Source organism: Bombus pascuorum, chromosome 11 (assembly GCF_905332965.1).
Source record: "Bombus pascuorum chromosome 11, iyBomPasc1.1, whole genome shotgun sequence".
Classification (NCBI taxonomy): Eukaryota; Metazoa; Arthropoda; class Insecta; order Hymenoptera; family Apidae; genus Bombus; species Bombus pascuorum.
In genome coordinates, this window is record NC_083498.1 from 11858163 (window position 1) to 11881990 (window position 23828).

General features: G+C 29.5%; 8 protein-coding genes and 3 non-coding genes across 18 annotated transcripts; 4 read left to right on the plus strand and 7 right to left on the minus strand.

The window, feature by feature from the left end:
- The first annotated feature begins 168 nt into the window (after positions 1 to 168).
- LOC132912238 (V-type proton ATPase subunit S1-like) lies at positions 169 to 1965 on the plus strand. The gene is made up of 3 exons (XM_060969502.1): positions 169 to 540; positions 628 to 984; positions 1073 to 1965. The coding sequence occupies exons 1-3, from the start codon at positions 274 to 276 to the stop codon at positions 1637 to 1639; spliced, it is 1191 nt and encodes a 396-aa protein (XP_060825485.1). The 5' UTR covers positions 169 to 273; the 3' UTR covers positions 1640 to 1965.
- A 142-nt stretch (positions 1966 to 2107) lies between these two features.
- Positions 2108 to 5340, minus strand: LOC132912231 (heparanase-like). 2 transcript variants are annotated; one of them, XM_060969488.1, is made up of 7 exons: positions 5214 to 5340; positions 4551 to 4640; positions 3982 to 4295; positions 3631 to 3874; positions 3167 to 3526; positions 2658 to 3096; positions 2108 to 2595 (listed from the first exon to the last, which is right to left on the minus strand). In XM_060969488.1, exons 2-7 carry the CDS (start codon positions 4615 to 4617, stop codon positions 2433 to 2435), a joined length of 1587 nt encoding a protein of 528 aa, XP_060825471.1. In that variant the 5' UTR covers positions 4618 to 4640; positions 5214 to 5340; the 3' UTR covers positions 2108 to 2432. The 2 variants fall into 2 exon arrangements, with proteins under 2 accessions (XP_060825471.1, XP_060825470.1); XM_060969487.1 differs by lacking the exon at positions 5214 to 5340 and having other exon boundaries at positions 4551 to 4742.
- Positions 5259 to 12874, plus strand: LOC132912240 (tetraspanin-33-like). Of its 3 annotated transcripts, none has more exons than XM_060969504.1 (5): positions 5259 to 5417; positions 10614 to 10817; positions 10888 to 11061; positions 11141 to 11272; positions 11343 to 12874. In XM_060969504.1, exons 1-5 carry the CDS (start codon positions 5259 to 5261, stop codon positions 11577 to 11579), a joined length of 906 nt encoding a protein of 301 aa, XP_060825487.1. In that variant the 3' UTR covers positions 11580 to 12874. The 3 variants fall into 3 exon arrangements, with proteins under 3 accessions (XP_060825487.1, XP_060825490.1, XP_060825488.1); XM_060969507.1 differs by lacking the exon at positions 5259 to 5417 and adding an exon at positions 10016 to 10108; XM_060969505.1 differs by lacking the exon at positions 5259 to 5417 and adding an exon at positions 10034 to 10411.
- Positions 5904 to 10018, minus strand: LOC132912224 (bromodomain-containing protein 8). Its single transcript, XM_060969469.1, has 3 exons — positions 9866 to 10018; positions 6562 to 9554; positions 5904 to 6482 (listed from the first exon to the last, which is right to left on the minus strand). The coding sequence occupies exons 1-3, from the start codon at positions 9882 to 9884 to the stop codon at positions 6306 to 6308; spliced, it is 3189 nt and encodes a 1062-aa protein (XP_060825452.1). The 5' UTR covers positions 9885 to 10018; the 3' UTR covers positions 5904 to 6305.
- LOC132912241 (AN1-type zinc finger protein 1-like) lies at positions 12705 to 14113 on the minus strand. Of its 2 annotated transcripts, none has more exons than XM_060969508.1 (3): positions 13973 to 14113; positions 13429 to 13892; positions 12705 to 13358 (listed from the first exon to the last, which is right to left on the minus strand). In XM_060969508.1, exons 2-3 carry the CDS (start codon positions 13852 to 13854, stop codon positions 12978 to 12980), a joined length of 807 nt encoding a protein of 268 aa, XP_060825491.1. In that variant the 5' UTR covers positions 13855 to 13892; positions 13973 to 14113; the 3' UTR covers positions 12705 to 12977. The 2 variants fall into 2 exon arrangements, with proteins under 2 accessions (XP_060825491.1, XP_060825492.1); XM_060969509.1 differs by having other exon boundaries at positions 13429 to 13862; positions 13973 to 14110.
- A 595-nt stretch (positions 14114 to 14708) lies between these two features.
- On the minus strand, positions 14709 to 17030 carry LOC132912244 (uncharacterized). 2 transcript variants are annotated; one of them, XM_060969514.1, is made up of 5 exons: positions 17012 to 17030; positions 16667 to 16712; positions 16241 to 16402; positions 15113 to 15270; positions 14709 to 15044 (listed from the first exon to the last, which is right to left on the minus strand). In XM_060969514.1, the coding sequence occupies exons 1-5, from the start codon at positions 17013 to 17015 to the stop codon at positions 14785 to 14787; spliced, it is 630 nt and encodes a 209-aa protein (XP_060825497.1). In that variant the 5' UTR covers positions 17016 to 17030; the 3' UTR covers positions 14709 to 14784. The 2 variants fall into 2 exon arrangements, with proteins under 2 accessions (XP_060825497.1, XP_060825496.1); XM_060969513.1 differs by lacking the exon at positions 17012 to 17030 and having other exon boundaries at positions 16667 to 16737.
- Positions 17031 to 17168: 138 nt separating this feature from the next.
- On the plus strand, positions 17169 to 20634 carry LOC132912232 (transmembrane protein 161B). Of its 2 annotated transcripts, none has more exons than XM_060969489.1 (11): positions 17169 to 17493; positions 17568 to 17671; positions 17745 to 18000; positions 18057 to 18160; positions 18242 to 18457; positions 18547 to 18663; positions 18723 to 18863; positions 18937 to 19111; positions 19791 to 19887; positions 19957 to 20120; positions 20238 to 20634. In XM_060969489.1, the coding sequence occupies exons 1-11, from the start codon at positions 17491 to 17493 to the stop codon at positions 20355 to 20357; spliced, it is 1497 nt and encodes a 498-aa protein (XP_060825472.1). In that variant the 5' UTR covers positions 17169 to 17490; the 3' UTR covers positions 20358 to 20634. The 2 variants fall into 2 exon arrangements, with proteins under 2 accessions (XP_060825472.1, XP_060825473.1); XM_060969490.1 differs by having other exon boundaries at positions 18081 to 18160.
- Positions 20635 to 20777: 143 nt separating this feature from the next.
- LOC132912242 (uncharacterized) lies at positions 20778 to 22570 on the plus strand. 2 transcript variants are annotated; one of them, XM_060969510.1, is made up of 4 exons: positions 20778 to 21449; positions 21509 to 21773; positions 21845 to 22152; positions 22238 to 22570. In XM_060969510.1, the coding sequence occupies exons 1-4, from the start codon at positions 21444 to 21446 to the stop codon at positions 22367 to 22369; spliced, it is 711 nt and encodes a 236-aa protein (XP_060825493.1). In that variant the 5' UTR covers positions 20778 to 21443; the 3' UTR covers positions 22370 to 22570. The 2 variants fall into 2 exon arrangements, with proteins under 2 accessions (XP_060825493.1, XP_060825494.1); XM_060969511.1 differs by having other exon boundaries at positions 22225 to 22363.
- Positions 22571 to 22746: 176 nt separating this feature from the next.
- On the minus strand, positions 22747 to 22820 carry Trnat-agu (transfer RNA threonine (anticodon AGU)). The gene has a single exon. It is a non-coding gene; the product is annotated as a tRNA-Thr (tRNA).
- A 275-nt stretch (positions 22821 to 23095) lies between these two features.
- Trnas-aga (transfer RNA serine (anticodon AGA)) lies at positions 23096 to 23177 on the minus strand. The gene has a single exon. It is a non-coding gene; the product is annotated as a tRNA-Ser (tRNA).
- Positions 23178 to 23605: 428 nt separating this feature from the next.
- Positions 23606 to 23677, minus strand: Trnaw-cca (transfer RNA tryptophan (anticodon CCA)). Its single transcript has one exon. It is a non-coding gene; the product is annotated as a tRNA-Trp (tRNA).
- Between the last annotated feature and the right edge of the window lie 151 nt (positions 23678 to 23828).

Consider the following 23828-nt stretch of genomic DNA (forward strand, 5'->3'; position numbering starts at 1 on the left):
TGTTCAAGTTTATATTAAAAGGAACTAATACTGACAAAAATTTTATCTCTACGAAATAATTGTTCACATTTCACTTGGCTTGATGAATAACTTCTTAAAATGAAATGGTTTAATTTGGAATGAAGGTTTATTTGAAAACCGGAAACAAAGTTATCACGTGACGTCTGTCATATGATTCTAGCCTAGTCAGGTGCTCTGTTACTTTACATTCTGCTCGATCGCAGTCAATCAGTACTTATCTGACTCGCCCAGTTGTGTTTGACTAAAACTATCATGACACAATTTTGTAATGTTTTCTGTTTCGTTTTTATCTTAAACGTTGCATTTCAAATTTTACCTTCACGCGCTGATAATGCAGTACCTGTATTGCTATGGGGTGAGTCAGTTAATTCTGATTTAACAAGTGCAGTGAACCCCTTTTTAAAGACTACCAGCGAAGAATTTGGTCTTTATCTGCGTAAAAAATTAGAAAATTCACCTCCAGTTCTTCTTTATATAAAAGATAATCTGTGTATTGAAGATTTAGTAAAATACAAACAGGTTATTGTAATATACTTTATAATGTTATATAGTTGAACTCATTTTCTTGTTGTCTTAAATATTAATATAATTTGTACAATCTTTCAGCATCTTCAGGAAGTTATTAATGGTGATTCTTTACGTTATTTTCCTGCTGTTGAGAAAGCAGTAAATACTGTTGAAGACTTACCTTTATACAACCAAACTTATAATGATTATGTGGATTCTGTATCTGATGGACAATTACTGATTATGCCAATTAGTAATTTGGATGTTATCCCAGATACATACAAGACAATAAAGGATTCTAGCCCTAATTTGATAGCTATGCTCACAGGGAAAGCCTGTAGTTATAGACGTTCTGAACGAGTAAAAAGGGACATTGATGCAGACAATACCACTACATCTTTTGTCATTTCAGGAGCAAGAGTGTTATTATATGCTAATCGATCATTATCATTGCAGGTAATTTTAATTATTAGTATTTTACCTAATGATCTTTATGACCATAATTAATCTAATTTTTGTGAATAATAATTCTTTTATTTGATAGCCTGATAAAGACGAAGCTGTAATAAATCTTCCACTTAAGCCTACAATTACTGAAGAGTCGGATCCAAAAACATATAATTTAACTATGACATTTACAGGATCTGGTGCTATCATAAAAAATGAACTTGTTTTTATATTTAAAGTTAGAACTGCAGGATATTATACACTCAAAAAAATTAATTACTCACATTATAGTAATGTAAATTCTACTGGCAATCCACAAATTTTAACAACAGATACAGATATTGTTTTTCCATTTAATTTCTCTTATCATTGTTCACAAATTATTACATTCAAAAACGGCGATACAGCCTTAAATATAACAGGTTTACAAGTGCAACTTGATCCACAACCGGACAAAAAGACTAATGGCACAAAAATATTTGCATTTAATGATGCATATGATTGTGTAGGTTTTACTACAATTCCAATTTGGACAGGAATATTTGTTACCGCAATATTAGCTTTAATTATGATTTGGGCTCTTACTATGATTATGGATATTCGTACAATGGATAGATTTGATGACCCTAAAGGAAAAACAATTACTATTTCAGCTCAGGAATAATATAATAATATTAAATTATTAAAGATATTATGTACATACATACCATAGTATCCCGTAATCTAATCAATTGTCAAATAGATTTTCAGTGTTATGTTGGTAATTTGTACATGTAGAATGTATGTACATTAAAATTTATTAATGCTGTTAATGCTATCAATTTTTCATTTAACAATTATAACATTGATACAATAACATTTTGCTATTAGATAATAGTGAATTTAATCATTCCATTTACCTAATATCATACTGCTTTCAGTATTTATATATTTTTTGTGTATTATAGTATTTCTTTCTGTAGTATTTGCAATATATAATTTCTAAGAAAATTTTGTTTTATAATTATCAAAGAACACAATACTATGCACTAGTGAATAAATAAGTAAGTACTTTAAATATGTATCTTTCAACAATAGAACAACGTTGTGATATATTGATAGTTGATTGAAACATGCATAAGGTTTATAAAAAAAATCTTATATATCATGCTTTGTATTATAATATATTATGCGTTAATCGTAATAAGATACATATATTGAATAATGTTAATATAATTGTTCGCATATATATAATACGCACACGCGAGCTCACACAAATGCATATATGCATATATATAAGATATAGTAATATCTTATAAAAAATTATTTAGTTGTTTAATTCTTTTATTAATTTTTCTTTATTCTAGCTAGTGATGATTGTAAAAATGTTTTATGAGATTCTATAATATAAATTTTTAATGTATAGGAAACGTATACATAATATATGATATAATTTAATTGAAGTTGTTGCATATTATCTATGTATAACATGCTGGAACCTTTGCATTATGTATTATAATAAATATCATGGAATAAGGTGGTAAAGTAATTTGTTCTGTAGGTTCTAATACTATAGGTCGGAATGGTGGTAAATTTCCATTAGATTCCAATTTCAATAATTCTCCATTCATTTTTATAGTCCTAAAAAAAATTGAAATAAAATGTTACATAATCTATTTTCATGTAAAGTAATTATTACATACCTTGATTGTAGTTTGTCAGAAGTAAGTGCATATAAATAAACTTTAGCATTTCTGTGAAATACAGGAATTCCTTGAATAGTAACATGAACAGGGAAGTTAGCTAGATTAATTCCATATATTGTAATTGCTGGAACTCTGCCAGTCCATGCTTTTCTTGGAGTGCAATGTGCATACAATCGTAAATACTCAAGAGGTATTGGTGATAACTTTAAAACTTTTTCTGAAACAAATTTCTTATAAACTATACTAACCCACCAGTCAGGATTTGGTATAAGATCAGATCCAATCATAGCATAGTTTCCACCAAACAATGATTGCCTGGTAACAACATTTACTCCTGTACTGGCACTGTATCCCAATTTGTCAAGCCATAAAAATCCAGCTACAAATCTATCTGATAGCTTTGGTGCACCTCCACCATAAGCTGTACTTGTTTCTGCTACAAAAAAATTCTTTTCCATCACTTAAATTTGAAATTTTATTTCAAAGAGACTAATATGATTACATACATAACCACATAGGAATAAGTTCTCCTGATGATATAATTGCTTTTTGCATGGATTTAATTTGCTTTGGCAAATAATTAAAAGTTGAAATATTTATAAAATCAGTTAGTTGAGCTTCCCTTCCATTAAGATAATATTGATGCCAAGTAACATAGTTTACACTATTTTTATCATTTTCTAAAAATGTTTTCGCATATTCTTCCCCCATATGAACTGTATCTTCTACATGATTTACTTCTGGTCCCACAAGGAGACTTTTATAATATCCTATTTCATCTAATAATTCCCTCAAGTGACGATAATCATGTGCAAGTTGAGTTGCATTAACATTTCTATTAAATACATGATGAAAAGAATTTGGTTCTGAAATTTTATTATTATTATGTATCAAATCTATTTAAACGATAAGCAGATTGAATAATAAAATATGATATTAAAAAAAAAAAAATAGTAAATAAAACATTTACCATTTCCTAATTGCCAGTCTAGAGTCATGCCTTTATTTTTGGCAAATGAGATTATATTTTTAGCATTAACATCATTCCAAGAGTCATTAACATTTCTAATCAATACATTTAAATCGAATATCATTCGCAATTTTGATTCTGTTGCAAAGTTGTATAAATTCTCAAAGTCTATCTCATTAATAGTAAAATTACTTATATCTTGGCCGTCTACCGGATTAATTACTTCTTCGGAAACTATTTTTGTCTGTGCAATATAATTCATATAAATTATTATCTAAGTGTTTTTAAATAAATATGTGTATATATATATTATATATGATAATTTCATAAATAACACAATAATATACCAACTTGATTAAAGTGTAGACAATCTGCAGACGTACCGCCTACCCGAACATAGGCTGGCTCAAGAAGCCGAGCTAAATTTATAAATTTGCTATCCTTTATTGGAAGACTTTTCATATCACGAAGTAATGATGTATCAAGACCGAATGACAAAAATTTGTCTGACACTGTGTGTAAAAGTGGCTGTCTTGAATATAAGTGAAGGACGTGATTATTAACTGCCTGGTTTATCGTATTATTGAAATTCCATGCTGATAATATTAAAAATATCATACAAAAACCCAGAAGAATCAAACTAAAAGTGGGATGTATTGTTGATTCTGAAATTTAAAGAAGAATATGAACGTGTAGATATTATAGTTGTGTAAGTAATCTATTGGGCGTACTTGAAATTCAAATTTTAAATATTCCATGCGTAATAAAACATGCAATATGGCGATAATATTGTATATATACTATATATATGCATGTGCATTTTAACAATATTATTTGCGTATAGAAATAATTTATGCAAAGAGTATTAAAACGGATAATTATTAAAAATAAATTCTATTAATTTCAATGAAAGAACTTACGGATTCGAAGTTTTCCAAACTTCCCATACTCATTTTTTCCTTGTTCGTTGGTTATAAAGTAGCTCATAATTTGTTCAGGTTCTTAATTATCTATATATATATTTCAAAATAATTTTATGCATACAATTCTTATTTGATTTGTGATAGGAATCAAACAGGTTTATCAAGTACTATGATTAGTTTCGTTTATAATCACTATAAATTATATAAATAGAATAATAATTATACTTATAAAAATATAAAGATTAAATATAAAGAACATTACTATCATAAATTTGTTAAAATAAACAGAATGATAAATATATATGCAGTAATTTAAACAATTTAAGTGATGTTAAACGATTTACTAGTGAAACATTTTATCTATTAAAAATGGGTGATGTTTCTGCATTTATTTTCGATTGGAAGTTTTACATTTTGTATAAATAATTTTATCGTTATTTAAAAAAGGAGCTCCTCTTTTACGTGTATATTTTTTCTTTCTATTATTGTAGCCGTGTTGTTCTATACTGAATTGGCTCGTAAATTGTTCCTGCTTGAGAACTATGATAATTATGTTAAAATTACAAAGAACCTATGATTCTTGTGTTTCTTTAAAATATTAAAATAAATAAAAATACTTATATATATAAATACATGTATAATATTTATATTAATAAGTACCTCCAGGTGAAATTTGTTCAGATAGCGAATCTAAACTAGAACTTGATGATTGAAAAAGTAAAGACCGGCTTCTGTGTATCACAACACGATTACGATAAGACAAACTGCGCCTACGTTTCTGTTTTTCGTTTAATTGCTGCTTTGATTCTGAACTACTTAATTCATCTTCAGCCCAAAACGGTCGATCAGTGTCATCGGATATTGGTGGTGTTGTTGGTGCCGGTGACTTAAAAATAAAGACATTTCTCTTTAAATAAAAGCATATTTTTGATAATAGTAACTTACAATATCTTAAGAAATTCTAAATGTAAAATATTGTTTGTTATTAACATCTAATTGATTTAATACCCCAACAGATATTGTGGTACAAGATGATTGATTTTCATAACCTTCATCCTCGGAATTTTGTATCGTTTTACGAGTATCACCGCTAGCATAATAACCCATTATCAATTTTGTTTAAATTTTGATAAGTTATACAATTATAAAATTTAAATTTTCTACATATGTTTGATTACACTGATGATTTTTTGTACTTTGTGTCTGAAATTTAAATGTTTAGAAGAGCCATTGGAAATAAATGGCAGGCTTTTTTTATTATGGTAGAACAAGTTGCATTATAAGTTATAATTTGGAATATTTATTTAGTACATTTTTTGGTTTTTTAATATTAATAGGAAGTTAAGTAAGTTTATAAAATGTCTTTATTATATCTTCCTTAAAATAAAAATGTTAAATTTTCTTTAAAATAATATATATTACAAATAATTATTTTTGTTATTCATTATACTATAGTATATATAGTACATAGTTGTAATAACGTCTTAAAAAGTAAATTGAATAAACCTTTGAATTATTAATACAAAATGTATTTTTGTATTTTTTACTATAATTTAAAAATAATTCTAACAGATAGAATTTCAAGTCACTGTATTTCTTTTCATATGTCTCAAATATCTTAGATGTCCAGTATCATCCTTTAATGCTGATAAGATAAATTTATCATTTCTTTTATCCTTCCCAGTAAAGTTCTTTAAAACTTTAATGTGTATCACATTACACATAAGTATATACATAAATATAAAAATGTCCTTAATCATTCTCTGATTTTCTACGTTTTTTTGAACGTGGACTGTCTGTATCATGAGGACTTGGAGTGATGTGACTTCTTTTTCTTTTTATACTACTTTCACTAGCCTCACTACTACTACTTGCTGCAGTTCTTGTTTCTCTCCTGAGTGTTCCCTCCCCTGTAACTTGTACTAATATCTAAACAAAATTAAATAATGTTAGATTTCTTGAAAATAGTAATTATGCATAGAAAATAATATTATATTTATATATTTACCTGCATATGCTGTAAACATTCTTCCTGCATTGAAACTGCCATTTTGTAAATAAATGTATCATGTTTATTATACATAATGGCATTTTGAAACATTAACATGACATCACGTTGAAAATGCATCGTAGATCTAATTGTTCCATTGTCTATATTTTTTTTAATAGTGGATAAGTCCATAGGTCTAAAGATAACTGAATGATATCCAGGTGCTTGATCTTCTGTAATAGGTCTCAAAAATATAGATGCATACTTATGTGTAGCAAGTCGATTATAAACCAACATGACTGCCTTCTTCCATGCCCTATAATCTGCACCTTCTCCAGTGCCTTCATTCTCAGGTTCACTATCAATACAAACATTTTGTTTTTTTGAATAAGTTTTCATAGCACGTCCTCCACTTAACTTGCTTAATGATGATTCTTCTTCATCTAATTCAGCAGTATCTTCTCCAGCACTTATTATAGATTCTAGTTCTTTCTTTACATTTTGTTCAGTATCTATACCTTTTTTCTCTTCTTTCTCTTCTTTTATTTGAACTTCTTTTTGAACTTCTGATATTACAGAATTTTCCAATTGACTTTTCGTTTCTTCTTCACCTTTTGAGTCTTCATATGTACTTTCTTCTTTCTTTACAATGGAAATGTCAAACTCAGATTTAATAGGATCTGCAGGTTCTGTTTTTGAAGTTTCTATATCTTCCGGAGATACCAGTTGATCTTCCTTGACTTTGATTGACCAATCTTCCACAATTGCTGTTTCCTCTATTTCCTCTTCTTTTATTTCTATATCTTGCAGAATAGAGCTTGTTGTATCTTCCGAAGAATCTTTTGTATCTTCTTTTTTAAATTCATCTGTATAAATTTCTAAAGTTTCTTCTGTTTGTTCCTCTTGAGATTTTTCTGGAGATTCTTCACTTACTTCTATAATAGTTTTTTCTTTAACTACAATTATAGGGTCTTCTTTGAATGATAGGTCAATAGATTCTGTGCTCTCAATTGTATTTTCTATTATTTGTTCTTCTGTTATCTTCTTTTTATCATCAGAACTACTTTCATCATCTTCTAAAATTAAACTAATATCTTGTGATTTTTCTGTATCCTCGGTACTAGGAAGATCATTTGTTACTTCAGATGAAACACTAACAACTTCTGCTGATGGAACATCTTGCTGTTCACCTGTAATTTTAGCAAGATGCATTTCTAATTGATCCAATTCCATATTGCCTTTATTTTCTAACTCTTCAGAGGACACTCTTTGTAGTTTATTAGTAGGTGACTCTTTAATTTCTGGTACAATTACTTCGGTTTCTTCTTCTTCTTCAACTTCATCTTCTGCCATTTCTTCTATTAACTCTTTTGTAGGTACTTTTGAATCATTTTCTTCAGTTTCTACATTTGAAGTAGAATCCATAGTATCAAATTCCTCAATGATTTGTTTTTCTTCTATTGGAATATCTTTGCTATTTTCACCATCCTGAGTGTCTAATTCAGGAACAAGCTCTTCATTCAATGTTACTCTTTCATAACTTTCTTCAGATTTCACTTCCTCTGATGCACTTGGTATGGTTTCAGATACTTCCGTAACAATAACTTTATGTTCTTGTGGTTCAATAGCAACTGTCCCTATAATTTCTGCAATATTTGATGTACTGGAATCGATTTCTTCAATAGCCATTTCACTTTCTGGTGAATTAGAAAGCGATACAACTTCATCTACATCTCTGGGTTCTGGCCGTTCTGTTACCACTGGTACTTCTTGAATTTGAGGTACAGTAAGGGTATTAATTGTTGATGTAGTTGTATCTATAGTTTGTGGACTACCAGTAATTTCTTCTTTTATCAATTCTTCTATATCTCCAATAATTTCATTGATTTCATCTTTGTCTATTACATCTGCCATTATATCTTTACGTATTACATCATCTATATGATCTATAATCTGTACCATACTTTCTGTAGATGGCATATTTGGAGTGCTAATTGCAAGAGGCTGAGCAGATACAGATGTTTCATTTTGTATTGTAACTTGATGCATAGGTTGCGGTTGAAGACTGTGAACTTCAGTAGGAACATTTTGTTGAGAGACCACACTTGGAGTTGATTGTAAATTAGGTAGAGGACCCCTATGTGCATTAGCAGGCATTTCTAATAACATAGATAAGGTTGGTGCACCAACTGATGGTCTTTCTGATGATATATTTGAAATTGCAGAAGTAACTAACTGGTGCAATTGTGGAGTTACATTTTGCGTCAATTGAGAATTTGGTACTTTAGGACTAGAACTAAGTAGGCTTGTGATCGTAGGAGAGCTTACTTGTGCTGTAGTAGTCGTGGTTTGAATTTGTGTTGTTGGACTTGGTGATTTCAATAGACTTGTTAACAATGGTGACCTTCCCCCCCTAGCTTTCTTTTCATCTTCATCTGTATTTTCCATTGTTTCTTGAATTTCCATTGTATTTTCAGTAGATTTACGTTGAATTATAGTAGTTCCTGTTTGTGATGAATTTAATTCTTGCTTCTGTTGTCGTTTTGCTAACCATGCAGAATGTGCTCTTGCCTTTTGTTCTTGTTCCCGTTCTTCTTGTTCCATTGCAAGCCACATTTTTTGTAACTTGTCCTCTGATATTGATCCAGATTTTAACATATTTATTTCAGCTTTAAACTGTTGGTATTCGTCCCTTTGAAAAGCTAATATTTGCCCTAGTTCAACTATCCTTTCTTGCGTTAACCTTCTAACTATCGATTCACCAGTAGTTTCTCCACTTTCCCTTTTCTTCCTCTTGGGAGTATCTGCATTTTCCAATAAATGTGCATATTGAATGGCACAAGATTTTTGAGAAAACCAATCAGGTGGTCTTAATGTTTCTTTTTCAACAAATGCTTTTAATGATCGTGATACACTCATCCAATTTTGATCTCCTGACTTCAATACACTAGAAGCTAAACATAGTTGTTCACGAGTACTCCAAGTATCATATGATCTTTTTAATTTTAATCCTGCAAATAATACAATATTTAATCAATTAAATTTTATATAATCGACACTTTCAATACTATTGTAAGCATGTAATATTTATGTTTTCAAGTATTAATTGATTGTTTACATTATATAGGTTAAGAAGCAACGATTTATTTTTTATGTAATCATATAAAAGCAAATAGTAATATATTACATCATTTATCATTATGGTAAAATATTTATAATGTGACACTACAGTAATCTATTATTAATTAAATATAAAAGTATGTATTAATATAATCCTGTTAACCTCTAAATTATGAACTATAGTACACAATAACAAACTTACTGTCTTGTACTGATGTCATATTTTTTAAAACGGGTATCTTATATTTTCGAATATGTATAGCATAAATATCAAAAATTTCTAAACAAATCAAACATTAGAAATTTTGTCTCGTTTAGAATTTTTTGCGTTTGAGAGTTCTCTTTTGCATGTAGATATTCTATTGAAATGTGGAATGCGCAGACAGCTGATTTCAAACTTGGATGCGAGGAACACGAGAAACAGAATTGTAATGGCGGATGCAAAGTAAGCTGTCAAAGTATGGTGCATTATATTTTTCCTTTTCATGAACGATTAAATATAGTTCATCGAAGATTAAGTAAGAAGGTAGCAAATATGCGTTAAATAAGTGAAATTATGAAATAAGTAATGCAATCTATGTAATTTGTATATATAACTAAAAGTGAGAATTTCTTGTATATACCAATTAATAACTCTTAAAACAATTTCTACTTTACCATGATGAATAATCGGCGGCGAACAAATAACTTCACTTATGTTAGTTCTTGTGTGAAGTACATGATATTTATGCTCAATTTTGTTTTCTGGGTTAGTAAATATTTTATATTTCTCATCCTATTAATTATCTTATCATTATTATCACTAATAAATAGAATATAAGCAAACAGTAAGCAGAAAATTATGTATTACATGTATTTGTTATTTATAGATAAATCTTATGAAAAAATCTTATTATATGTAGAGAAATCTTAAGTGAATGAAATTTTAAATGTTTTATTTTGTTGTACAGTTATTTGGAGGACTTTTAATTGGAGTAGGTTTATATGCATTTGTGGATAAATGGCAAGCAACTGGTTCCGTTAGAGTAGAAAATGTATATGATGTGATCCTTAATATTTCACTTGTGATGGTTATTGCTGGAGGAGTAGTCTTTGTTGTTAGCTTTGCAGGATGTGTTGGAGCATTACGCGAAAATACTTGTCTTCTTAAATTTGTTAGTATTATCAGATATATCGTTATATTAAGCAATTTATTAACACACGAGTAATACTTATTTATTGCAGTATTCACTATGTCTATTGGTATTTTTCTTGCTTGAGATGGGTATTGCAATTGTTGGTTTTGTATTCCCACATACATTGCAATCATTATTGGAGGAGTCATTTACAGATAAAATCATACAAACATATAGGGAAGATCCTGATCTACAAAATTTTATTGATTTTGGGCAACAAAAAGTAAAAATTCCTATAAACATTTATTAAGGTATATTATTATAATTAATAATATTTAACAAATCTATATTTCCATGAACAGTTTAGATGTTGTGGTTTAAGCCAAGAAGGATATTTGGATTGGGGAAAGAATGAATATTTTAATTGCTCCAGTCCTAGTGTTGAACGTTGTGGTGCACCATTTTCATGTTGCATTAATGCTACAGACATATCAGTAAGTACATATTTTTTACATTTTGTTAATGAGAACATATTAGAATTTAAAACATTATTGAAATGTTTAGAGTGGTCTTGTGAATATAATGTGTGGCTATAAAGTGCAAATGTTACCAGTATCTGAAGCAGGCAAGAAAGTATGGACTAGCGGTTGCATTGAAATTGTACGAAGTTGGGCAGAACGCAATTTGTACACAATAGCTGGTATTGCTTTAGGTATAGCTCTTAGTCAACTTTTTGTCATTTATCTTGCCAAGACATTGGAAGGTCAAATTGAATTGCAAAAGTCTCGTTGGCATTCCTGAGCTTGACTTCAGGCCACCTACCGCTATCAGATTCATTCTCCTCCCAGCAGGCAGGTGGCCAGTGGCCGAATGAGAGGCCAAGATAATGAAACAAATGTAAATGTCCGGATGACTTTACTTGTTCTTTTTGCAATCTCTGTATACATACTTTGTATTCTTTCTTTGATCAGACTTGTACTTTACTTCAAAAACTATTTTCATGTATATTTAAGCAAAGGCTAGCTTTTATTTTCTTTTATATATTATTCTATTTTTATAACTATTTTCTTTTATCTCCATTACTAACTTATCTTATATCTTTATCGAATCTATATCGATAAATTGTTAAGTGATAATTATATATTTTCTTTCTTGAAATTTTATATAACTTGCATAATCATAGGCTGGTTACTTTTAAAGTACAGTAATTCAACCTAAAGTAGGATATCTGAAAGTGAATATCATTCAATCTATACATTTAGTTACATATAAAATTTGTTGCAAAACTTATTCACATATGAAGACATTGACATAAGATTAATTAAATTAATACTATTAATCATGTATAAGATGGAATTGATTTTATAAAAATATTAATTCTTTCGTTATACATAATTTATTACATATATATGTATTTATAATACAAAATTTCATATGTTGGTAATTTTTGCATCAAAACTTTAAACCATTATTCGCACATTATATGTAATAATATTATAAGTATTAAAAATATCAAACCTTTAAATATCCTACGAAAGACTTACATTAAATAGTTTAAGAAGTAGATTCAATTCATAAGAGATTCATGATTTTTATATTAATATTTTTTTTATATATTTACATAATTATTTGTGAAAAATTTCACCGTGTGTGTCACTACGTGAAACTTTTATAATTTCATAACGTATCAATTACTCAATTCGCCAAAATGTAATAAAATAATGATACGGTTAAAACACGCACATGGTTAAAACTATTATTCAATATCTCTCTTGCTATCTATATTTATCTTTTTTAACATTTATATAAGCATATTACAAGATATTAGTAAGTATATAGTTGTTTCTAAATCGATATTGTTGATTCTTTTATTATGCTATATTAGTGTAATTGAAGTAAGTCAAAAAAGGAATGAACGTCCAGTGCCAAAGTATCATCATTGTTTTATTTGAAACAAACTTGACAATAATCTGGTGTAAATGATTTGTTTATTAAGTACATACATAGTACATCTGCGTGTCTTTTTATCAAGAGTAAATGTAAAATTGATATATATAAAACCATCTAGTTTGTAATAAACAAATATTATTCTAAAACTGTGTTCTTACCACTATCAATAAATTGTTGTATACTTATAAATCATATTTTAAGAATGTATAGACCAAAAGAAAAGAAATTGTTATTACTTCTTGTAAATATTTATTTATATAAAGTAGTATCTACAAACATACTATCTGAATATTCTAAAATAACACTTTGTCCATCTATAAGTTCCGAATTTTCAAGCAATTTTATTAATGGTGTATCCATTTCATTACATATTAGTGCACCAGTTATATGATGAAATAATTGCAGTTTAGATGCTCCTGCTACATTATTATTGTTGGATACTTTTAATATATCAGCTATTGAATCTATAGCTTTCCCAATTGTCCAGTTCATGTTCACATAAATACCTTTAGATGGTCCTATATGTTTGTTAGATATTGTAGTTGGGGGATATACAAGAAAATAACATCTTTCATTTAATGGTACATTTTTTGAACCAACAGCAGAACCCTTTACACGCATAAGTCTTACCTAATTAAATAATAATTAAATATACAAATATGCAACATTTTTTGTTAACTATTTAAATGATATAACATACTTTATTGGCCATTGTAGTATTTTTAGATTTCTTCAAAGTATTTGAAATTTCTTGATCTACTATAGCTTTTGCTTCAGCAAATTGTTTTTTTGGAATTTGCCATTTTTTCAACTTTGTTGTTTTTTCTTCATTAGTATATTCCAGGCAGCCATGATATCTATGTTGTAGACAAAAGTGTTTCTTACATTTGATGCATTGCATTTCAATGGGTGAAGTTTCTTTGCACGATTCATCTGAACATGTATAATTTGGTGCCCTTATTTTGGTATATGTGATCTTATCTTTCAAACCTAAACACTTATGAGAACCTATATGAAAATGCTCCTTGCAAAATAAGTCGTGGCAATGATTGCATTCAAATGGTAAAAAATTTAATTGTTTGCAATCTTTGATTGAACATCTCTCCCCAACATTTGGAAACTCCATTTTTAAATCTATAATACAAGATACGTACAATACGTACACTATAGCAGAAAAATAATCTAAATAAATTAGTAATGTGTTACTTGTGTCCAGTCGTTATATGTATATAATAAATTATTGCCTATATTTAATTATGAGACGGCGTTGGTGAATGTAAATGGTTTTCACTGAGAGTTCCTAAAGCTAGATTATTCCACTTTTGTTCTAATTCCTTCAGTGTCATATGAGAATCACCGTTGTCACTTTCAGGATCAGGTAACTCTTGATTTGGCACTACAATATCGTCAATAGGCAAACGCTCTTTATGCCAAATCTCATCAATTAAATCTAATAATCTACCATCTCTGCACACTTGACTGTCCATACCGCAAAATATAATATTTTTTCAATATTTTCTTCTATTTATATAAAAACGAACTAACAAAATAATATATTCGATTATCAATTATAATAAATTTAATAACATTGAATAATCTTTGTCACTGTCATAGCGTAATAAAGATAGCCAACCCTATGTCTAAGATCGTATACTAAATGTTGCAATCGCCTGCTACCGTCGATTAAGAAGATTTCACGATCAAGAAATAAGTAGTATTATCAGAGAGGATATTATGTATCAAAATTTACTAAAATGCATACATATTTTATTTTTATCCAACATTTTTACATTAAGATACTTAAAACAATTTCAGTTGTACTAATAATACTATTATTTAAATTGTTTAAAGTTATTATTTTATGATTACACTTATTAAAGAAATTCCAAATTATCAATAAGTTTTAATTAGAAAAATAATTTAATCCTTTGGTACATAATTTAATTATACAGTTTATGATAATTTACGACCCGGGTATTCATCACCATTCACTATAGTCAACTCTTTGCAGTCGTTCTTCATAATATACGATTACATATTTCCTTTTAGTTTTGTATTAGCCATCTTGTTTCTTATTTTCATCGGATAATCGATTTGGATCACGTTTTTCGCTTAATTTGTTGCAAACACCTTCTTTCATATCGCATGATAGTCCGTCGGCGCAAGGACAAAAGATGTAATGGACATCCTTTAATGTCAATTGAGAACCATCTGGATATCCAAGGGTCACGTTAAGTGTTGAAACGTTACCTGGTCTACAAACTTCTCCCTCTTTTTGCATAGCTTTACATTGTGGTATACTATACCTCATTGGCCCTAGAATTACACGTTGACCACTAACCTTTGATTAGTTTACTAACATCTTATTGAAAAGCAATAAATACCTATGGTACAACAATGGCCTGGTTGACATTCTGTGTTGCTCTGACAACGTATATCATCCGATCTATCAGCTTGCGCGTTGCAGGGACATGTCAATGCGAATAAAAAAACAGAAATCACAAAAATTGGCGTCATCATTGTTATTTTTGCTCGCTGACTCCTGCAACGAAAACGCATCTCCTGTTTTTTTTTTTTTTTTTATTATTCACAATAAATCCAACATGATATATAAATCACATATGATTTAATAAAAATAATTATCTGTAGGATCGACTGTACTCATTATTTTAACGCGATATCTTTTTTCATTCCTCATGCACGATTTAATTTTACAATTATAGATATTGTTTTAAATGATATATCTTAGGAAGTACATAAATAACGTTACATAGGATCGTCTTATATGGAGCTATCTTTGTCAGAATTTCACGATTAGTCATGATAGTCACGCGTTGATCGTAAAGTTAAAATATAGATAGAGGATGCAGTATTCAAACTGTATTTAATACTTGTCTTAATTTCGATGTTCCAGAGATATCGCATTATGCTATTTGATTACCGCGACCTTCAACTTTCTTTCATTCGTGATAATATGTCACTATAAATTACACAATTTCTCTGAATAGTGTAATAAACTAAATTGTTTTGAAGAGATAGTCCACAGTTATCGTGATGTGTCAAACCTCGAAGTGTGAAGTTGTGAATGATTTGAAATTAAAAATCAGAATAACAATGGAATTGGAATTCGTTAAGTTGCATTCGAGACAATTAAAATATCGTACAAAAATATCGACAATATCGTAAAAATTGTATATAATTATAATAGAAATTTTAATAAGAAAATTAATTTAGTTAAATGGTTGTGTTTAAAATTTCAATGGACCACAGTGTTTTTACAAAAATAGTGGACAAAGCAGCTATGGACAAAGTATTTTTTACAAACTTCAAAGATAGCGAGTCTATAGTGTTACGTTTACAAATACAACCATTCGTAATCACGTTTAATTAATCTGAAACACTTTTTAATCGCGAACACCAGTTTTTCCTGTTCGCTTTCCTCCTTTTTCGTTTAAAAAAAGAATTGAGAATATTATAAAACTGTATGTAAGTACATATGCGCGAACACTTACGAATCTTGTATACAGTCTGCAGTCGGCAAACACTTGTTCACATTTGATCGCACAAATCGATGGTCTCTCTTTATATCAGCAGCTTCTCCGCTTCTTTTATTCCTCCAAACAAACGGTTCGCGCGTATTTTTGATCAAAATAAGACTTCCGTTTGACGCACCTCTGTATGTGTCAAATTAATTGCATTATACTCTAAAAATGTATTTTTAAAAGTAATTGTGTGATACAGAGTATTTTATTTTAATATAAAGAAACGGTAACTTATCGATCAAAGTAATTTATACTCGACATCATAAAAAAATACGCAATAAGTAATTAATTTCTGCGATCTTCTTTTAATAAATTTAATGCGATATGAATCATATAATCGACGTATGTAAATGATAAATTCAACAAAAGATCGTCTATTTATAATTATGTTATTACGTAATCAATTGAATGGAAATTCCAAGACGCGAGATCGCATCAGATCCTGAAAACATACGTAGATCGATAATTGATGGTGTTATTGTTTCGCATTAATACGATGATGTCGATCAGCAGAAGTGCATAAATATTGACAATGTACCAATCTAATTTACATATGCTAAAAAAAGATCAAGTTTCGTAAAAAAATATACAAAATTAGTCATTCAATTAGCGTTTAATTTGATGTTTTTTAGTTAAATAGAGATACGTGAAATATGTCAGGTACTTGTACGTAAAATTGTTATATGTACATTGGTATTTATACATAAAACTGCTATTAAGTATTTCCTCATTTTTGATTACTCATTTTCTAGTTTATGTTATCGCGGGACCAGCATTTCCTCCAAACAATTTACATAATTCATGTTCACCTGCGGGTATTAATGATTACACAAGTTCGATTCGGTCCTGAGCGATTTGGTAACGTTAATATATTTCGGTGCTCCTCCGCTAGATGTTCTTACTACCGTCGAATACTGACCAAAACTGTCCCTTTCTATAGATAGAATAGGTGAAACTGGAAATAACCTCATATCCTATGCAAGGGATTATGATGTTTTTGGTTTTTTGGGGTTACAACTATTTATAAAATGAGCTATTCCATTATGTGCCATTTAAAATGGTCGAATACACATTAACGCCGTTAAACACAAGATAATTCATTGCTGTGTCTTTCAGCATTAATTAACAATTTACCAAGAAATTACTAATTCCGTGATGGAACAAATACTTTTGTGAGATCGGTGATTCCACCTTTATTTTCAATTTTCATCTATTCAATCATGGTAATTTATATGTCATTATACAACATTTAAGAAATATGTACAAATTTTATATTCAAAATAATTAAATGTTTTAGGCTCTCTTAGGTGCTCAATTAGTTATAACACTGATTATGGTCAGTGTTATCCAAAAAGTAACTCCACATTTTTCTTTGGCAAGATGGATTTTATGTTCTACTGGGTAATGCTTTAAATAATGAGAATATTGACTATATATGATATTTAGAATTAACGAAAGATATTATAACCAATAGGTTGACACGTTACTTGTATCCAACTGATCAACAGCTTAGAACTCTTGCTGGTGTGCCTAAAGAGAAACCCAAGAAAGGTAAACATACTGAGAATGGGAAGGTTGGAGATGTTTTTCATGTTCCTAGAAATTTGGATATCACGCTTGAAAGTGCTAAGATAACTACGCTAGATGTAGTGCATTTAAAATATTATACAGAGTGTCAGTGGTTATTGGACTTTTCTATCTATGCTACTGCAGTTTATATCATGACAGAGGTTGGTAATTATACCTTCTTTTCCTTCAGATCTGTATTTCCATTGATACTTTGTAGTTGTATTTATTTGCCATTTCACAGATATATAATTATTTATATCCAATCAAAGATGAAATTAATCTAAGCATGCTTTGGTGCTCACTAGTTCTGGGTTTTGCATTGTATCCTTTTTATAGTTGATTTATATTATTATAATAGCACATAGATCTCTTCAAAAAGTATGTTCCTTATTGAATATTTAGTAAAGTGTTACTTTCTCTTTGGGTGCAATACTTTAAGGGAGAGGAGAGTATAGGTGAAAGGTCTACATGTATTGTAACTGGATTTGCTTATCTTCTCATAGCTATGATGGTTCTTATTGTTGATGAAAACAACCTTGAAATTGGATTGGATAAAGCTTATGCAAGTTTCAATCATAGTGCGTCTCTTTTTCTAGATAATCAAGGTCTTTCTTCTACGTAAGTTTAAAATTCATGAAAGAATGTTTGTAAATTATCATATTTTTATTTTATTTGAATAAAGTCATGAAATAACTTTTCTTTCATAGAGGACCAGCATCAAAAATTGTAGTAAAGTTCTTCCTTGCTTTGTGGTGTGGTTTAGTTGGTTCTTTGTTTACTTTCCCAGGATTGAGAGTGTCAAGAATGCATTGGGATGCATTGAGGTATTAAAATTAAATAAATCTTTAAATTATGCAATTTAAAAAAAAATTATATATTTCAGATATTATAAAGATCAAAAGTTGTTGTTGTTAATAGCAAACATCAGTTATGCCTCCCCACTTCTATTAGTAAGTTTATGGATTAAGCCTGTAAGCAGAGATTATCTTACAGTCAGAATATTTAGTGGTATGAATGGACCATTGTAAGTTAAGAAATAATGATTACTACAATATACTTATCCATACAAGTTTTTCTTTCTAGATGTATTTTTGCAGGATGACAACTTCAGCTTTTGAGAGTATGAGATTAATTGCAATTATTGTTGCAGTTCTATTAAAATTTGTATTAATGCCAATGTACTTGCAATCGTATCTCAATTTAGCTGTGCAACGGTTAGAGAATCAAAAGAAAGAAGCTGGTAGAATTACGAATGTTGATTTGCAGAAAAAGGTATCAAAATTAAGCGATATATAATATTAACACTTAGCCAACCGCGCCTGTCACAGTGAGGTATACATTTTCCACCGCGTTCGAACTAGCCAACCTATACGCTGTCCATCGCGCATTTTTCCAAGTATCGAGGACTAATATTCACTACTTAAAAAACAAAGAAGTCTAAAAATTACTTAAATTGTCAATTATATTTTGCGGTAATGATTTTATTCAACGATTTCACATATTGTTTATAGAAAACATCAAATTAAAAGTATATATTAAAAGTATAAAAAAAATATAGGTAAAATTAAAAACATTAAAGATGACTAAAGATAAATAGCACGACTTGAACGTGAAATTAAAAATTCATAATTCATTTTAATATTTTTTTACAATGTGGTTATTATATTCTATTTAGTTATAACTGATAGTGTAATTTTTTAATTAATTTTAACACCATTAAATTGGAGTATTTTATTATATACTGTACTTTATAAAAGCAGAAAAAGTGGCGCAATTAATCGGGAGCAATTCCAGGTAAATAATAACTGAAAAAAAAAAAAAAAAAAAAAAAAAAAGGAAAACGCGTTACAAAAGTCAAAAAGAGACTACCTATTCGGTTGGCTAAGTATTAAGTAAGGGGAAATATAATTAATTACTCAATACGAAATACCTTTTTTATATTTAATTTCAGATTGCAGCGGTATTCTACTATTTGTGCGTTGTGGCTTTGCAGTTTATTGTTCCGATGATCATATGTTTATTTTTTACATTCATGTATAAAACTCTAGGTAATACAGATATCAATAGAATATTATATTAATTGCAATTATGATTTTCTAATTACTTTTATATATCAGGTGGTTATACATGGGAAGGAATTTTAAAAGGACCATCACTTGAAGAATGTCCAGCTGATGAGCCACCAAAATCTTTATCAAACATAATGAATGCCCATGATTATGAAAAAACTGTTGCGCAAACGGCGCAAGATTTTCAACTTGCTCTGAGTTCCTTAAAGCAGGTAACAGTTGCAATGTAGTTCTTGTGTTAATATATACGTAATGTTAATATATACTTAACTTTAATAATAACGTTAATAATGTTAACATATATACTAAGAATATTTCTTATATAACAGATATTCACTGTGGATGTGTATAGAGGGTTATTTGGTTTAGCAACATGGTGGAGTTGTTTTGCATTGTTTGCAACTACCGCTATGGGTATGTTTTATCAGTCATACTTCTCTAATATGTAAAACAAAGCTACGGCAGGCAGCATTTGTTGTCACTTCGCACAAATTTATGTCGTTAGTTGGTTTATCAATGCTAAGACCATTGGATTATTTAAAAAATGTATCTTAAAAATGACTTATTTTGAAAATTGTACCTACATTAAGGTACGCACAATACTGGCTGTCTAATGGAAATGTTAATACTAATTAAAAAAATTTTATAATATGCATAGCAATAAAAAATCTTACAATTATAATATGTATGAATGCTATATCGAAATTATAAAATCTAAGATAACTACGTCTTTGCATTGCGATTTTTTTATTGGATACTGTATATAATATATAATATTTATATAAAAATTTAGAACATTTTATCATACCAAGTATTATAAATTTAAAAAAATGAAAAGGAATTTAAAAGTGTTTTACAATTAAAAATAAGTAAGGCTTCCGAATGAGTACGAGACATAAATGAATCGAATCACTGCCAGTAAAATAACCTATTTAATATTCGACGAACGACTAACTGATTACAATTAATAAATCGTTTGCGTATCAGTTCGACGTTAGGCTAGATGAAAGTAACTTTCATCAATAATGTTACGATCATAAGCGGATCAAACAGAGATATTTTACTGCCTTGTACGTATTCGCTTTAATAGTATTTAATTAAAATCTTGTATATATTTCTGTACAAAGTGCTCATTAAAATTTTATGTACAAGAATTAATAATTTTATCGTCGATGTTTTGTGATCTCTAATGACCATTGCCTAAATTTGAACGAAGTTTTTCTCCCTGTCTCTTTTGTTCTTTACAAACCTAATTATTGTATACTGCATAAAATTACGATGTTCTATAAAAGGGAAAACTATATCGAGTAATTGTTATTCATGGACTGTGCCATCTCGGTATTTTGGAGAAAGTGTGATTCAACGTATTCAAAATGTGCCGATGCTATGCTACTCACGTATCAACCAGGCTGCTTCCGCGATATATAACTCCCCACAGAGTATCTTAGCGTCAGAATAGCTGCTTGATTTTCGTCGGTGATAATACTATCGTTTATTCTAGTGAAAAACTTTGAAAGTTCTTATAAAATTGCAAAATGTTGGTAAGTACCGCTATGTTACTATTTTCATTGCATGTTTTAATGAAAGTTATTATTTTCAGAAATACGTAGTACTTTCTTGTATTATGCTTCTTTCGGTATGTGCCGAACCACCCATTCAAGGTGTAAAACCAACAAATGTACTTGGCACTTCTGATCAGCATGCATCTTTCAGCTTTATCAGACCGGGTTTAACACAAACAGCCTTTGCTTTTAGTGGCCCTAGCTCTCATCAATCGTTTAGTTCCAGTATTGGAAATCCTCATTTAGCACAAAGGGTTCTTCCAAATGTTGCTAATGCACTTGCTTACAAAAATCCTGGCTTAGGTTTGTAGCACATTCAAAATATTAGATACTTTTAGAAACTAGTTGTAACTGGCATACATTTATCATATCAGGTGTATTTCCGGTTGGTCCTGTCGCACATGGTTATGCAACTGCACCAGTTGCACCCACTTTTGTTTCTCCTGCACCTGCACCGCTACCCTATCAAACCTCAGTTGATCCAACTACTGCACTAGCTTATTATCAACAGTTACAGCAATATCAGCAAGCCCAGTTACATGGTTATCCTGCACCTAATGCATATCAAGCACAATTAGCGCAATTACTTGCATTACGGCAAGCTCAAGCTCAAGCTCAAGCTCAAGCACAAGCTCAAGCTCAAGCGCAAGTTCAAGAACATGTGCAAGCACAAGCACAACAAGTAAGAATGATATGCTAAAGCTATATCGAATCCTACATTATATAAAATTTAAATATGATTTTTGTTTAATAGTAATCATCTACAGGTACCTGAACAGATTCAGTTGCAGCAAGAACAACAACACCAAGCTCAGAATTTATTAGGAATTTCTTATTCCGCAGCACCTTCGGTAGCCCGGGTAAAAGTTTCCGGAAATGGTTATAAATTCGATTTCTAAGATATGTAAAATCTCATTTCATATTAGTCAAATTACGTGAATTGAAGCGACTTGAAACATTTCTTTAAGTTTCTATAATCTTCCTTATTAGCTACTTGATTTCAAGTTGCTTAATTCATATAACTTGATTAATCTGAATAAGGCTTAAGTGCATTGTATGATAAAAGTTCCATATTTTATATCTTTATATTTTATTTATTTATTTACAGTGCAAATATGAACATTTTTGTACGTTACAGCAACTAAATAAATTGATCTGAAAATATTCAAATCATTTTTACTCCCTGTCGTTTATCTTATTATCTTTATATAGGTCTCATGTATTTTATAGAATTATAATAATTTCATTGAATCGCAAAAGAAAAATTCAACTACAAAGGCCCCGGGGGGATTCGAACCCCCGATCTCCTGTTTACTAGACAGGCGCTTTAACCAGCTAAGCCACGGCGCCACGCTTGAGGGAATTTCTATCATAAACACTGATTTCATTTCTTTTTTAATACAATGAAATATTTCCATATTGCTTTCTACGAATTATATTTTCTGCTTAAGTGTAGAAATATAATAAAATTACGATATAAATAGAATAAAAGGTATAACAAAATAACATCATGTTACGTTCTAATATAAAATTTACATAGAAAGAGCTCATTTTTATTATTTGTTACTATTATATTTCATTTCATGCAAAAGCAAAAAAGAGTACTTACTTTTTGTACAACACAACGCAGTCGGTAGGACTCGAACCTACGCTCCCAGAGGGAATCTGATTTCTAGTCAGACGCCTTAACCACTCGGCCACGACTGCTTGAAGTCAAGCTTATTATATTACAAAAGTCAAGATTCAGAATTCAAAATTAAATTCAAATTACATTTAAAGAGTAAGAGATATACGCTTTACAAAGTACTGTATTTCGTACGTGTAATTACAACTATGCTTCCTGATGCTATTTTAAGACGCTCAGCTAATCTTTGGCTACAATACGATGCAGACCATTCGCCATCACGAGAAAAAATTTTATAGAAATAGCATGTTTCTCTTTTGGGACATTGCCTTCGGCTATGTGCGGACTTGAAGGGACCGAAGACTACCATCGACGAAAAATATTGTAAACTTAATTCTATATAAAAGCAAAATATATCGTATTTTTTTTACAACACTGAAATTTGTTTAAATATTGTTAATAATATAAATATTATTATTGTATTACAATTGCTACAAAATAAAAAAATATTTGACCCCGACGTGATTTGAACACGCAACCTTCTGATCTGGAGTCAGACGCGCTACCGTTGCGCCACGGAGTCGTTGGTGTCATCGATTGCTTCAATACATAATACAATAGGTTATCTTTTATGATATATATACAGAACATTGAATTTTCATATAAAATTGATATTGAAATATAAATGAAATTGAATACGTCATTTTTTGAACAATTAATATTACATATGATAT

What these genes read in the sequence shown, in the direction of transcription:
- LOC132912238 (XM_060969502.1), top strand. Translation starts at nt 274, where the DNA reads ATGACACAATTTTGTAATGTTTTCTGTTTCGTTTTTATCTTAAACGTT. An exon ending in ATTTAGTAAAATACAAACAG is followed by an intron (nt 541 to 627) that starts GTTATTGTAATA and finishes ACAATCTTTCAG; the next exon opens with CATCTTCAGGAAGTTATTAA. An exon ending in ATCGATCATTATCATTGCAG is followed by an intron (nt 985 to 1,072) that starts GTAATTTTAATT and finishes TTTATTTGATAG; the next exon opens with CCTGATAAAGACGAAGCTGT.
- LOC132912231 (XM_060969488.1), bottom strand. Translation starts at nt 4,617, where the DNA reads ATGAGCTACTTTATAACCAACGAACAAGGAAAAAATGAGTATGGGAAG. An exon ending in ATTGTCTACACTTTAATCAA is followed by an intron (nt 3,875 to 3,981) that starts GTTGGTATATTA and finishes TATATTGCACAG; the next exon opens with ACAAAAATAGTTTCCGAAGA. An exon ending in AGACTGGCAATTAGGAAATG is followed by an intron (nt 3,527 to 3,630) that starts GTAAATGTTTTA and finishes ATAAAATTTCAG; the next exon opens with AACCAAATTCTTTTCATCAT.
- LOC132912240 (XM_060969504.1), top strand. Translation starts at nt 5,259, where the DNA reads ATGATTGAAAAAGTAAAGACCGGCTTCTGTGTATCACAACACGATTAC. An exon ending in ATCAGTGTCATCGGATATTG is followed by an intron (nt 5,418 to 10,613) that starts GTGGTGTTGTTG and finishes TTTGTTGTACAG; the next exon opens with TTATTTGGAGGACTTTTAAT. An exon ending in TTAATGCTACAGACATATCA is followed by an intron (nt 11,273 to 11,342) that starts GTAAGTACATAT and finishes TGAAATGTTTAG; the next exon opens with AGTGGTCTTGTGAATATAAT.
- LOC132912224 (XM_060969469.1), bottom strand. An exon ending in AATGTTTACAGCATATGCAG is followed by an intron (nt 6,483 to 6,561) that starts GTAAATATATAA and finishes AATTTTGTTTAG; the next exon opens with ATATTAGTACAAGTTACAGG.
- LOC132912241 (XM_060969508.1), bottom strand. Translation starts at nt 13,854, where the DNA reads ATGGAGTTTCCAAATGTTGGGGAGAGATGTTCAATCAAAGATTGCAAA. An exon ending in ATACTACAATGGCCAATAAA is followed by an intron (nt 13,359 to 13,428) that starts GTATGTTATATC and finishes TTATTTAATTAG; the next exon opens with GTAAGACTTATGCGTGTAAA.
- LOC132912244 (XM_060969513.1), bottom strand. Translation starts at nt 16,722, where the DNA reads ATGTTTTCAGGATCTGATGCGATCTCGCGTCTTGGAATTTCCATTCAA. An exon ending in ATTTCCATTCAATTGATTAC is followed by an intron (nt 16,403 to 16,666) that starts GTAATAACATAA and finishes TGACACATACAG; the next exon opens with AGGTGCGTCAAACGGAAGTC. An exon ending in AGGCCATTGTTGTACCATAG is followed by an intron (nt 15,045 to 15,112) that starts GTATTTATTGCT and finishes GTGTAATTCTAG; the next exon opens with GGCCAATGAGGTATAGTATA.
- LOC132912232 (XM_060969489.1), top strand. An exon ending in TGGATTTTATGTTCTACTGG is followed by an intron (nt 17,672 to 17,744) that starts GTAATGCTTTAA and finishes TATAACCAATAG; the next exon opens with GTTGACACGTTACTTGTATC. An exon ending in CTCTGAGTTCCTTAAAGCAG is followed by an intron (nt 20,121 to 20,237) that starts GTAACAGTTGCA and finishes CTTATATAACAG; the next exon opens with ATATTCACTGTGGATGTGTA.
- LOC132912242 (XM_060969510.1), top strand. An exon ending in TTACAAAAATCCTGGCTTAG is followed by an intron (nt 21,774 to 21,844) that starts GTTTGTAGCACA and finishes TTATCATATCAG; the next exon opens with GTGTATTTCCGGTTGGTCCT. An exon ending in TGCAAGCACAAGCACAACAA is followed by an intron (nt 22,153 to 22,237) that starts GTAAGAATGATA and finishes AATCATCTACAG; the next exon opens with GTACCTGAACAGATTCAGTT.